Source organism: Dermacentor andersoni, chromosome 4 (assembly GCF_023375885.2).
Source record: "Dermacentor andersoni chromosome 4, qqDerAnde1_hic_scaffold, whole genome shotgun sequence".
NCBI classification, from domain to species: domain Eukaryota; kingdom Metazoa; phylum Arthropoda; class Arachnida; order Ixodida; family Ixodidae; genus Dermacentor; species Dermacentor andersoni.
In genome coordinates, this window is record NC_092817.1 from 22,210,044 (window position 1) to 22,224,613 (window position 14,570).

General features: G+C 40.8%; 1 protein-coding gene across 1 annotated transcript in view; it reads left to right on the forward strand.

Moving 5' to 3' along the window:
* The window catches only part of LOC126536010 (xylosyl- and glucuronyltransferase LARGE2s-like), a 46,013-nt gene extending 32,140 nt beyond the window's left edge, over window positions 1-13,873 (forward strand). Inside the window, exons 15-17 of the mRNA XM_050182897.2 lie at window positions 369-475; window positions 546-711; window positions 3,407-13,873. Coding sequence (XP_050038854.1) covers window positions 369-475; window positions 546-711; window positions 3,407-3,634 — 501 coding nt within the window. The 3' untranslated portion in view covers window positions 3,635-13,873. The remainder of the gene's footprint in view (window positions 1-368; window positions 476-545; window positions 712-3,406) is intronic.
* The last annotated feature ends 697 nt before the right edge of the window (window positions 13,874-14,570 follow it).

Genomic DNA, 14,570 nt, shown 5'->3' on the forward strand with positions numbered 1-14,570 from the left:
TGCATGGCTATTTTGCCCTCCATGGCAGCTACAAAAGGAGTTTACTGTTCATTGTCATTCAGTTTTCAAGTGATGGTCGGTAGGACAAGTACAAGCTGACTAACATCTCCAGTTTTATTCAAAATTCATATTATCCATTGGATTTATTAAAGAATTCTCAATAATGACATTGATAATAAGCCTTTGAGTGTGCCTTGCATCCCTGTAAGTAGAAGGCACATGTTGACTATTAAATGCTGCAGTTGACTAGCTGCAATGCCTGCCTGCAATTTTTTTTGCACTAGTCAAGAGCATTTCCTCTACGATATTTGCATAGCTGGCTATATACTATCGAAGAACTTTTTAACCCCCACCTTGTCCTTTTACAGGCACTGATAGTGCCTGCGTTTGAAACACAGAGGTACCGACTGAGTTTTCCAAAAACAAAGGCGGAATTGCTTTCTATGTTGGACATGGGTACTCTGTTTACCTTCAGGTGAGCCAAATTCTTTTGATTTGACAGCTCAATACTGATCACCTTCATAACTGCCGTGGTGCAACTACAGGTACCATGTGTGGCAGAAGGGCCACGCACCGACAAACTATGGGAAGTGGCGGACGGCTACAACACCCTACCTGGTGAACTGGGAGCCCAACTTCGAGCCCTATGTGGTGGTCAAGAGAGATGTGCCTGAATATGACAAGCGCTTTGTGGGCTTCGGTTGGAACAAGGTCTGAACCTCTAGACTCAAGTTGTGTTTTCATTGTGTTGCTTTCACTGCATATGAGTGCTATTAGCCATGGTAATTGAAGTTGATGATTTTTTCTCTGGTTACCATGTCTTTTGCATTACTTGCTTTTGGTTTCATTTGTTGCTTATCTTATTATCTTACTTTCTCTAAAGAATTTCACTGTTTAATTGGGTGCAAGTTTCACACTTTGTAGCGCAAATGTATGCCTCTAGTCTAGAGTATGTTGAATCACTTCCATGTGTCAGAAGTTTGTTTGGTTTTAGTAATTTTTCAAACATTGGCATGTTTCAGCATGGAATTAATGGAAAGACAGCATTTGCTGTTGCTTTCGGACTTACCTTTAGTGACAAGCCTTGCTAGAGCTGCTATAGGAGCAGCTATGAAAATAACAAGTAGTACCAGCTGTGCATGACAACTTTCACTGCAACCCAATTCTTCAGAACATGTTGGCTTCCATGGGCAAACCCCGGAAACCACTGTCTTAAATTCAGGCAGCTCCATGAGATCAGCCAGTCAAGTTCACCAGAAATGTCTGCGTTGTTTGTCAAAACTCAATACAGTAAAACCTCATTAGACCATACCCGCTTAAACAGTAGTTTTGTTTAAAAAGTAGTAAAGTCAAATCCCCAACTCAGTGGCCATTGAACATAATGTGTTTTGTATCCGCATAAACTGTACCAGCTTATTGCGTACGTATCGGTTAACATGAGGTGTTTCCACTTTTTGTCGCGCAAACACGGCGGTGCGTCGTCTCCGATGGACGGCCCAGCAGAACAACAAGCCTCAGGGATCGGAACAACGACCTCCAAGCGCCCTGGGTGTTTGCGCGTGAAGCCACATCGACATCAACATTATTTCAGCGCCGAGCCAGAGAGCGTTGTGGCATTGTGCAACCAACACTCTAAGAAAAGTTTACACCCTTTGAGTCGTATCTTGCCACACAACAATAAACGTCATCTGTCTTGTCCACATTTCCTTTCTTTAACGCTGCGAGCCTGGTACTTCCCAGTAATGAACGGCATGCGCATTATCGGCATGGTATAGCATTGCCGACAGGAAAGTCGCGGACACGGCGTTTTCAAGAAAGGAAACGCAAGCAAGGCAGATGACAATTATTGTTGTGTGGCAGATATACACCTCAAAGGGTGTAAACTTTTTTTAGAGTGAAGGACTCGCATCATGCCGAAGCTCGAATAAAAAAGACGGCAGTTGCTCAGCATAGAAGAAAAATTAGGCATCGAACGTGACACAAAGAAGTCGGCGCTGGCACGCGACAGGGATCTGCCGTTGACTATGGTGTGTGGCATTTGGAATGTGAAGAAGTTGCTCGGCGACGCTGCTGTGACCGCAAAGAGATGTCAGCTACGAGGTTCAACTTTTCGCCATCGTTGCCTCTGTTGTTGCCGAAGTGTCGACTAGCAACAATGATGAGGACAGCACGGAAAGCGACAGCACAGGCGATTCAGGCCTGACAGTGGTAGAATCTGCGCATTACATCAGCCTCATGAATGCAATCGTTGCGACGAGAACAGCACTCCTCAATGAAAAAGGCGCCCCGCGACTTTTGCAGCACTACCGCGTGCATACGCGGAGAATACGTAACGCCAACGAGGAATCTGCCATGTGAGTGTTTGCTGAGAAGAGGGGGCTGGCTGAAAAGCTGGCTCGCAGCCTCAGTAAGTTTGAGGCTGCTGTCGTTGCTGCTAGGCCGCCGCGGCATCAAACGAAAATAACACTTTTGTCACGCGAAGTGAATAAATACTGCATGTTTCTTTCCCCTTTCATCGCACTCTCTCCGAGTTCCATTTTTGACAGGTAAGTGGGCGATATCGTGCTATTTCAGTTAAGCAATACTACCGTGTAGTACATACTTATTCCTAGCTCCGGCCAACTACGGTTTAATGAGGTTTCACTGTATAACAAACACGGATATAACAAGTTATTGGATATAACGAAGGAAATCTTAAATGAGTCTCATTAATATAGGTGGGTAACAAATACATGCTTATAATGAGTGTCGGGTATAACAAACATATTTTCATGTCTGATGCAACTTCATTATAATGAGGCTCGAATGTAAAAGAATTAAATGCCAGAACATAAGTCACCCTGACTTTTTATGCATTATAAGGCAGTGGCAGTGTGGTACAGCATTTGGGATGTTATAGTATCGTATGATTTGTCCACCATGTTTCTTTGTCATTCACTGCAGAGTGAATGGGTGTCCCAGTGATTTCTAATTACCCTGTCTTATGACAGCTGACTCCACCTTATGCCTACAAATTTCATAATCTCACCACAGCACCTAATCCTGTGCCATCCCTGACTCTTCGTGTGATACCCGTTCGGTTACTCTAATGGTTATCTGCTCGACACATCACTTCACCTTCTTCCTGTTAATCTCAACTGGAGTATCAGCTGCCCACATTTGCTGTCTAATGCACAGCCTTCCTGTCTCTTAACGTGGTGCCTATCGCTTTCGATTCCATTGCTTATTGCATGGCTCTTAGCCTCTCAAGCTTTTCTGTTGTCCTTGAAGTTTCAGCCACATAGGTTAGTACTGTCAGAGTGTACTGATTATGTGAACGAGCTTTGAACAGGTGTTTAGTTATGTTAGTTTCACACTGTACACATGGAAGGTAACTGTGAAATGTATCCACCAATCCTTGCCATAGGTTTCCCACATCATGGAACTGCACGCCCAGGGCTATGAGTTTGTGGTGTTGCCCAATGGATTCATGGTGCACATGCCACATGCTCCATCGCTGGACATTGCCCGCTTCCGGTCAAGCAGCCAGTACCGCAAGTGCCTCTCCCTGCTCAAGAGCGAGTTTGCCAGGGACCTCTCGCTGCGCTATGGCCGCACTTTTTCGGCCGCACCTGACCGCCGTCGACGCAGGTGATTGCCCTGTGTTCGCCATTGCCGCTGTGTCGTGGCCATGTGCCCCGCCCCGTCGTCTTTCTGACAACCGATGCACAAGCCAGTGCTGATTGTCTCTTCATGGGAGCTGCTGGCCAAGTTTGGTAAGAGCACGCAAGAATGTTAGAACCACGTGGCTCATTGCTTGATGGATTGTCAACTGTGTGTATGTTTTTAGTGTGGTGTGCTCCATTTTGGTTCTTACTGAGGCTGTGTTTTAGGGTCAAAGGTGTACTGCTATTATGGCATTCTGAAACGCAGAGCATAAAATATTTAGCCGGGCCCCCTGGTCTGTAGTTTGACAGACGGGGTATCAAGGGTAGAGAAATGTAATTGTGGTGGCAAGGGAAGGTTAAGCAAGGGAATTGGCAAATTCAGACGTATAGGATGAATATGTCTAATGGAGGAAAAGGTTCATTCACTTGCCGAGTATTGGGAGAGATCTCTGTCCCACAGAGATTTGTGGGGATGACAGTGACCGATCTAACTGCATCGTTAACCCATTTCCATATGTAGCCAGCTAGACTATCTAGGAACTAGCAAAAATGAACTGCCACCATTTGGCAATGGGCTGATAATCCATTTCATGCTGTCACTTAGGTATTTCCATCTGGACTATGAAGGCTGAATTGTAACTTTGCTGGCACATGGCATCTTGCTCACACTGCAGTAAAGGTTCAATGAGTTTCATTTGCAGAAAGGAGTGTTAAACAGCAACAGTACTCAACAGATTGTCATGGACTGTGTACACACTCTTGGCATTGTTAACTATTATTGGCCTGCACTCAAATACCGGAAGGTCTTGAAATGTCTTGCTTGAAACTTGGGACATAATTAAGGTGCAGTCTCTGGCAAAAGAAACGAGGTCACTAGTAGCATGAGTGTTGCAGTCTTGGCTGTGTCGTATTAGATCTTGGAAGTCCCAGATCTAAAAAAGCTGACGAAGTTGAAAATGGGGGCTTACCTCCATGTCCAGAATATTCTATTAATGCAGGTGCAACAGGAGGTTAACTGGGTGGTCTGAGTCTGCTACAGTCACGTACTCAGTGGCTAAGGTATGAAACTCCACATTTCAGCTGTGTTGCTAGGACAAAAGTGGCTGACATAGCATATTAGAGCAGACATCTATCAAACTAGTCTACATGCTTCAGTATGTCTATGTTAATTTGCTGCTCTAGTTCGATCACCACAAAGAAGCACTGCGTGGCTCTAAACAGGGCAGTCTGCCAATGCTGAGAGGTTTGTTCATTTGGTTTGTTCTTGTGTGCTCTTATTGAACTCGTCAGCTTCTGTGCACGTGCTCTGTCGCCCCAAACTCATCACAGCAGCTTATTTAGACAATGCAGATTCTGCAGACCGAGTTCAACTTAAATCCGCACTGTGTGTAGTAACTACAGCAACTTGAAAGTCAAACGTCATCATTGCTTTTGTACCTTCTCTTTGCCTATGTTAGCGTTGTCATCATCACTGTATCATGCTTGTTTTGAATATAAAAGATACTAACCAAGGTAGCTGAAAGTAAACGAAGTAGTGCCAGCTCATTCTAGATACCCTTTCTCTTGGCCAGTGCAATAATTTTCTTTCTTTCTTTAATAATGTAAAGATTACCACATCTGAAGATGTAATAATGGCACTGCCAGACATTCTTTAGTAGCCTCACCATCAAGTTTTAAAACTGTGAGGACCGATTTTAATGTTGCACACTTTGGAGTTTTCACTTAGTAGGTGCTATGAAAAGGTGCACCGAATACACCAGATAATACATGCAATGCATGCCTACCTCTACTTGATGCAATCTTCCCGTTTAAATTTATGTATTGTCATGATTTGCAAGATACGCAAAATTTTTTTGTGTACACAGAAACTTGTTAAAGAATTCACAAGGGCAAGATGAGGTTCCTTGTGCTACGAAATATTATTTTACCATCAGAACATTTTTTTAACTGTTCACGCGAAATATGTCATAAAATTTTGAGGCATCCATATTGGCTACTTTCATTCTCATGCTGGATGGTGAATCGTTATTATTAGCCTGAAATTATCTTAAGCTTAAGCAAGGGGCAAAAATATAGAGAAGTTTAAGAAGCACTTACCATATTTACTTGAATCTAACGCACACCTTCTTTCCAAGAAAATGGGTCCAAAAATTCCCTACACCTTACAATCGAGTATGAAACCAAGACGTTGTTCATGGCATTGGTAACAGATTACCGTCAGAGCTATAAAACACAGCGTCATCATTCGATGGTGATGGCAACAGACCCTGTTTTCATTAAAGTATTTGTGGGTTCAGTTTGCGCTCAACTACAATCTGGAGCGGTATTCTCTGTCGATCACTTTTGAAGATACTATCACTTTCGCTAGATTTCACGTCACTCGGCACCAGACACATCGGTGTACATGGCCACCAGTATTTCTGGTACCGTGCCGAGCTCACTATCTGCGCACAGTGCCAGGAACGCTTTCAATCGCATGCTTTGACAAGTCCGATACAGAGTCTCACGAAAGGATACGAGCAGTATCTCATGAAAGTGATCACTCGTTAATATCGCTCCTGTGTGGTTGGCATCTGTAACCGATGAAGTACATATGGTGACAGCGATGCGCTGCTTTCCTCACGAAATGTTTTTTTTTTTTTTTATTTCGCTCGTGAAGGAATATTCTGCATGTCTAAATTTTTTTTTTTTTTTTCTGATTGCGAACGTGGGGGGTATGCTATAGTATACTTCTTTTATAAATCAGGAGCATGTTACCTTGAAGTGCGCTTTTATTTTCTTACTTAATCTCACGAGAATTGGCTGCACATTAAGAATCTGGTAAATACTGTATTTCTTTTTTCTTTACGACCTTGGGAACGTTTAACTATTGCTAGTATTTGAGTATGACATGTTGCTGCACACAGTGCTACTCGTTCACATTATTTTGGTTTCAATTACAAATTCGAGGAAATGGCAAAAGGTGAGGAGATCCACCATATGTGTAGAATCACCATTTTTTTTTTTATAACAAATCGCCTTGCACTTCTTAGCAGGGCAATTTTCTATCAAAAGTGTCCCCAGTGTACATTGATGGTGTGGTTGATTGACTCCAGTATACTTTAATGTGCATCAAAACCCTAATCAATGCACTTGAATGCTCACTTACATGCAAGCATATATGCTTTGAGTGCACATGAAGCTTTGAAGAATTTGAGCCTGTGGCATTAACTACCGCTATCAGGGGAACAGAAATGCTACTTTTCTTGACATCATCAAGCACCACTTACGTCAAGCATTCCCGTCCGTCCAACAGGCTTTATGGAGAGTTGCAAGTGAAATGCTGAAGGGAAGAAGTTCATTCTGGCATGTACCTTCATGAAGATGGTTGTTAAAATTAATTTCATCCAGAAAATGCTGTAGTGATATTTAAGTATCACATGATATAGGTACCTATTGTATTATTTAGCTTGCAATCACATGGTTGCATCTGAAACACGTATACTAGCATGCTATAATTAATAAAGGGAAAATCAGACGTCCACCCATTTGTAGCAATCGCTACAAAGAAAACCCATGTGGTTTCCTCGAAAGAAACGCCTCACAATTGAAGAAAAATGCTGCATGCTATAAGTAACTAAGCCTGAAGAATCTACAGCACTGTTGACTTTCTTCTAAGAAATGTCAACATCAGCAGTTATGAGGCAGAAAAGTGGGCCGATCATGTTCATTTGCATGTGCATTCATTTTTCATGCTTTGCTTCACAGCACAAAGTGAAATTACCACAAAGTGAAAAAAAGAAGGTTTCCCTTGACTTTCAAGAATACCAGAAAATTCTCATCAAGGTCATGTGGGAATCTTTGAAGGGACACTAGAAAGAAACACTAAATCAGTTTTGACTAATAAAGTGTTTTTTCAAACTCCATTTTCATCAGTTTTGTGGTAACAAGTGAATTAGCAAAAGAGACAATGAAGGTCAGAGGTAAATTTTTAAAGTTTAGCTCTTAAACCCTTGCACTTGTACAATGTGACATCATGAATTTCAATATATTTTCTTGTATTTGGGCAGTTATGGTGCAGTAAAAGTTCTTGAAGCTCGCCGAGTTCAATTGATTTGGTTCCTATAGAATAAAGTGTAGTCCCTTTTTATTGAAAACATATTTACTAATCCAAAGCAGATGCCATCAAAATTCATGATGTCACGGCAAGCTGGTGTGGGAACTTTAAGGCGTCATTGACAACCATCTTTAATTTTTGTCTCTAAGAAGGTGATTTAAGTTTACCAATACAGCTCAAATTATATTCTCCCTTTAGTGCCCCTTTAAGTGTATCCAGGATTTGAGGGTGCATAATTGCTGTTTGCCGTAGTTAAGGCAGTCATAGTCTCAGAAAACTTGTTTCTTTTTCTTTTTTCTTAAATCTTATTGCATTTTGTCAATTCATACAGACCAGACAGCTGCAGCTTATCTTTGTGCTTTTGCCGAGCATTGCCCTATTTAAAGAAGACCTTGTTACCTTGCATGAGCACGGTTTCCCATAGAGAAAGTCAGTCTTAGAAGTACAGCTGAAAATTTCTTACCTTGAATAATAGTAGTACATTACTTTGATAGTGCTCCTGAAAACCAGTCTGGTATGAAATTAATAAGCATTTTTACTCCATCTTGAATGGTGAATGTGTTGGCTGTCAGTTGTCATGAATGTCAGTGAAACGTGAACAGGTGAAACCTAAAACTTGCAAATACGTGGGCTTTCATGGTTGTTTACACAGTGCTAAGTGTTGGCTACTACAGTAGTTGCATGAAATGAACTTTCCAATTATTTTGATGATTTAATTCACTTTTGTTTTCGTGGACCATTTTTTTTTATGCTTCGGCATGCGCTTATTGAGTTCGAGCGATCGCAACATTTTTGTCGCATTTAAATTTTCCAGCAACACCATACATTGCAAGATCAGTGCATGCCACTTGTTGTTCTCTTCTTTCTTTTTTTTTTTCGTTGTTGTTGGGGACATACAATTAGCCATGCTTCTATTTGCATAGGCATACCTTTCCCCCCATCACACAAAATCACCCTCACTGATGATGTCTTAATACTTGCATATTTTATTTCACCCCCGATCTTGGCTTTCTAAACCTTACCTGCACTGACTTGTCTAAAAAAGGAAAGATACATAAAGAGCTCTTATATTGATCGAGGAGCACAGTGCCTTGAACCTGCCGATATTTTTCTTTCTTTTAAAGTATTGGCACTGCTTGTCCTTTGTTAGGAGCTTTCTGAAAGTGACTCTTCCTGTATGCACTACTAGTCCACAGGCTACACTGTTTGACTAGAACAAAGGAACTTATTTGTTTACATCAGTCTGTCAGTGTCGTTATCTGCCCTCACCGCAGTGTCATGTATTGGGCATCCTTATTGTGATTATTGATAAGGGATGTGTATCTGATACAAATCTTTGTTCCTGCTATTTTTGTTAACATACATTGTATCTGGGCATAATGTTATTATGCTTCTATGTATGTGTGTGTGCTTCTTTTTTTTTTTTAAATCTTTGTCAGTAGCTCACAATAGTTCCTATGAGTTTAGTCTCCACCTCTGTGTGCTCGAAGTAGTGCATGTTCCAAACAATGAATGTGCTCTGAAACTGAGGTGCACATTTTGAGTAAGTGGTTTAGCACACTTGAGTTTGTTTCAAGGCTTCTCACCTTTGAATGAAAAAATGTGAGAGGGTGTGAAGTTGATAATAGTATATGAATTATACTTTTGCATGAAGCTCACACTTGTTTTTTACAGCACTGCTTGAGTGGTTCATCTCGCAACAAAATGTCATGGGGCCTTTCTTTTTGTTCAATGTTGAAAATGTCCTTTTTTTTTTACGTTTGCATCTGTGCCATCGCAACTTGTTACAAGGCAGCTGTTGATGCTCCATGTAAGACTCCCATCCACAAGGTATTATTTTTAAGTTGGTGATTACCGAGTGACAGGCTCAACGTTAATGTAAGGCTACTGAGCACGCAACTTTTGAGCCTACGCCTAAATGCACTCGGATGGTACAGAGGATGAGAAGAAAGTTTATTTGATAACATAGCTGGGATTTGTCAACAAAGTCTCCTAAATTCTGGCCGTTTCTTGTTTTCTAGAATTGGAAAATGGCACTCATTGTTTGTGAACATTATAGCCATCACTCTGTGGCAGTATTGTAAACATCTTGAGTTGCATCTAACATCCCTGCCATGTAGTGTTTCAATCTTCATTTTTCAATTCCTCTTGCATCGAACGTTCGAGTGCAGTCAGAGGAGGCGGAATGATCAAATGGACTAGCTTTGAAGTCACCCATGCTTGAACAATATGTGAATCAGTGCTCAGACTCCGTTGAGTTCGACCTGCATTGACTCAAGCACACTCGGATGTGCCATGTGACAGGAGTATTAGACAAGCATTTCATATGTATTAGCTTCTAAAATTGCTCAAATCAAGCAGCAAATTAAGTTAAGTTTGCACTCAAGTTATCATTTGAAAGCAAATATTTTAGTACCATAATTACAGTGCAATCACATCAATATAGGTAAAATGTAAATAAAAAATAACTATAAGCAAATACATATACCGTATAGACTCATGTAAGGGCCACACCCATGTAATGGCCACACCCCCCACTTTGCAGTCCAAAATTAAACAAAAAAATATTCCTACGGAGAAGCAATCACGTTCAGTGCCCCGATGCCACGCGCGCACATTGACCTCTGATCATGAGTGTGCACAAGTCAAGGCCACGCTGGCAACATTTTGACCAAAAGATTCAGTCCCATGTAAGGGCCACACCTTGTCAAAATTTAGAAAAAAAATGCGGCCCTTACACAAGTCTCTACGGCAAACATATATCGTGAAGAACTTATGATCAAGGTTATAATTCAAACGGGTAATTTGCTATGTTATCTTGAGGAAGTTGTAAACTTGGAAAATCATGCGAGGCAGAAACATCAGTGAGGCTGTGCCATACATCTGGTTGCAGATTACAATTTTAATTATGCTTATTAAATGCACCAACCATTGATGCACAAATGGCAGCTGTTTGTTGATTGAGAGTGTGGCCATGCAGTTCTTTATGTGGAATGTAAGGGTAAATGCAATTGACACATGGAGTGAACTCAAACAGAAATTCACAGAATATGAATTTGCTTAGTCTGACAGTGTCATTTAATTGTACCGGTGCAGTGGATCAGATGCAAAAAAAAGAGGGAGATCTTGCCTTTGATTTTCTCCACTTATGGCCAACCCTTTTCTGCCAAATAAGTCCACATGGAGTCTCGAAAAGATGTTTCACAGGGCTAAACCAGCTTATCATTGCTTTTTAACATCTCTATTATATTACCAATTTGGGAGACTTGCACTTGGTGCAGCCCAATTTCTTTTTAAATTTAAAAAAGATGGGGTGATGAAATTGGGAAATTCACAGACGCTATTTCGAATTGGTCGGCGTAGGACAGTGGTAATTGGAGATTGCAGGGAGAGGCCTTCATCTTGCGGTGGACATAAAATAGGCTGATGATGATGAATTTAAAAATAAAAGACATTCTTGTGTTCTATGGCTACTGAATTAAAACTGACGATCAGGTTTTGCCAGCTTCCTTAATATACACGAAAATAAATGAATGAATCACCAGCATCAGATAAACATAAACAGCTTTTCATGACTGCTTATTTCGCTGGACATGTGATTGGGTAAAATAAAAGCAGCTGTAGATATGTCTGTGATGCAATGCAGAAACTCTGCACGTCTTCACAGCGTGTATTTTCCTGACCCACTGTTGTCCGCACAGATTTTGTTTTTTGTGCCAAAATGCGTGGTCTGTGGGTGTTGCAAGTGCTAGCATCTATCTGCCAGGACAGCCACACCTATTTTCGTTCCAGAAAATATTAAGTCCTAAATAGCTCTGTAGACTAGCTTGGTCAATCGTTCTGCAGTATTGAATGTGTACAGTTCATGGCTATCGTTAGAAGTGCCACTCTTCGCACTTTTGTGAGTAAGCCGGATATCTGCACAGGCTCGAATGGCTGCCGACGGGACAAAACAATGCAGCGCTTGACTTGCTGTTTCTGTGTTTGTTCTCAGCTACCTTGCAGTAAAAGCATTACTTATGCAGGCTAACGACAGCAACATTTCCTTGTGTGGAAAGGGTTGTACGGGTGCCAAAGTGAGCATTTTGCCACTTAGATTTGCATTGTCTATTACTGTAGAAGAATTCGTGTCAACTGCTTTTTGTGTAGTATGCCACGATAATGTCTCATGGTCAGGAGAGTGCTCTAGCTGTATAGAATTCTCACTGCTTGTAAATACAATGCATTACCATCATTTTTATTTGAAAGACTTGCTCTGAGCACAATGCTGCTAATGGGACAGGACAGCCAGTGAGCTATAGCGGGTGTTTCTGCGGACAAATCACTTTCTTTCAGAAGTCAATTACGCATCTTTTTGTTGAAGGTATTCCTTCTCAGAACAGTGTCCACTCAGTGTTTGTTAAGTGCATCTCCTGTTCTATTCAAGTGTAGGAACGCTTGGTTAGGCTGCTTGTTGTTACCGGTGCTTGATGTACACATAGAACATTAATATGCTTAGCCAAATTTGTGCGAAAATAATTATACTGTTTTAAGTTTTTTATGTTTGTAACTTTCTTACTTGTTCTTTTGTGCCAATAAGATTGGCGAGGAGATGTTTTGCTTAATTATGTAGCATCATCGTAGCTCTTTTGGTTGTTGTCTCTGTATACATTTGTGGCACTGAGTGCATTTTTGCATGTTTAACAACATGTTTCATCTGCACTCTTATTTATTTCAAACCAGAGTATACTGTATACATGCTGCTTTCTTTTTGTTGATGTGATCTATGACCTTCTACTTTTGTTATTCTCTTCACCCTTTTTCATATTTTTTCTCTCTCTATCATGTCATTGGTTAAGCGATCAGTATTTTATGTACTTATGCCATTCTGACTACTTTTCATTCAGTACCATTCTTTCTGTGAACATTGATTGCCCTATGCCTGTGCACATACTTTCATTCATATTCCATTCATTTTTCCGGCACTGTACATCCCGTTTTGCATCAGGTTCCATTACTTGCGTGCAGTGCAAAACATTGCCATGTATAATGTGAGACTGCACGTTCGTTTTGTTTTGCTCAAAGTTTATTTTGACTGAAACATACAGTCTGTCTGGCACAGTGCTATGCATTTTGGTTTTGCTATGCAGCGCACATTTTTATTTTTCAGCTCTCTGTTGTGACATGTTTTTGCATTTGTTGCGTACTATCAGTAACAGTCAATTTCCCAGTTGATTATTTTTTCTGCCACTTTTGCCACAGGCTTACGTGCACGTTTGGCAGTCATCTTTAGGTAGTAGTTATGCCTGTTGGACATGGATTCCCATGTCACACTTCTTACGTCAGGTACACGGTTAATTATTTCAGTGGTTACTGTGAATATATATATGCCCATCTCAAACAGGGCATACCGAACTGCTTAGAATAAAGGATGCCAGCGTGTGCATGGATGTGGGAATTACTAAATCAACACCTCAAGCTTTCAAGATTTATGTTTTGTGTAATGCAGTTTTCTTGGTAAAAATTCAAAACTCTAAGAGAAACTTGCATAGCTATTAACAGCAGTTGCAGGTACCATCATTATGTAGAGCTGTTGGATAACGTTGTGCTTATTCTAAGTGACCATTTTTTTTAGGTGTACTGTATGGTCTTTTTCCAGGCTACCACACCTTTTCCACATTCCATTAATGGAAAAAAAAAGAAAGTTATGACAATAATGTCTGTGGACATGAGAAGTAAGGCATAGTTAAACTATAAGCGTAACAAGGTTTACATGAGCTTGTGCTGTGGTATGACAATTTCCTGCTTACTTAGAAATGCAGCTGCACTTATAAACAGCTTGATTGTGTACTGCCTCCAAGTTCTTTTTTTTTTTTTTTCTTTCCTTGTTCTAGTCCGCCAACAATGCTCTGTGGCTTTGCCAACACAATGCTCTGTCGCTGGGCCTCGTTATTCGCATGTTCCTGTGTTTTGCTCTTAATCCTTCTGGCTTTTTTGTGATTGCCAGCAACAGCGCATGGACTTTTTCATGTTCATAATTCTGTTGCATATATTGCTAGTGATTGTATAGCTGTTGATATAAGTGGTAGGCACAAGGTGCTTTCTTATACAGAAAAAAATAAAATAAATGTTATATGATTGAAACAAACAATGTTTGGGCGGTCTCTGCTATTTTGTGCTGTCTTCTCATTTTCTCGTGAAAATTCACTGTGCACCATTGCATTCCACTTACAATGAGCAAAGGATGAGTAAGTTGGAAGGTGTGCAGTGCACCTGATGTGAGCTTTTAATATTCATAAAGTGCAAAACCATTTATCTGTAAGGTCAAAGATGCTCTGCAGTATCTTTCACCTAGCTGTTTATCAGCTTCCTGTGAAGCCATCTGCTTGAAATGCTGTACTGTGCTGAGCAAGTCCCACTAATGTTAGTCAGGATATTTAAGGATTGTGTCATGCTGCACGGCCTATAGAGAAAACAGTAAGGAATCAATTTTCTGTCTTCTAGCATTGAGCAGTTTAAATTTTCTATGAATTGTACCAACAAAGGCAAGTCAGCCTCATCCTCCATAAGTCTGCAGCAGTATCTGTGTGATTACTTAGTGCCCTCGATGGACAGTTGCCTCTGGTGCTCTAGGCAATTGACTTCTTAAGTGTTTTGGACGAGCTTCAATGCGATCCTGGTTAATTTTGCTTTGGATGAGCTCCGCTCATCAACGTCAATAATCCCATTTTCAATGTGATTCAGATGAACTCAGCATGCCCACTTAGTTTTTCTTCTACTACATAGACTGCTGCAGTGCCAGTGTTTAAAATCTGCAGCAATTTCACTCTTTTTTGTTTTACTACATA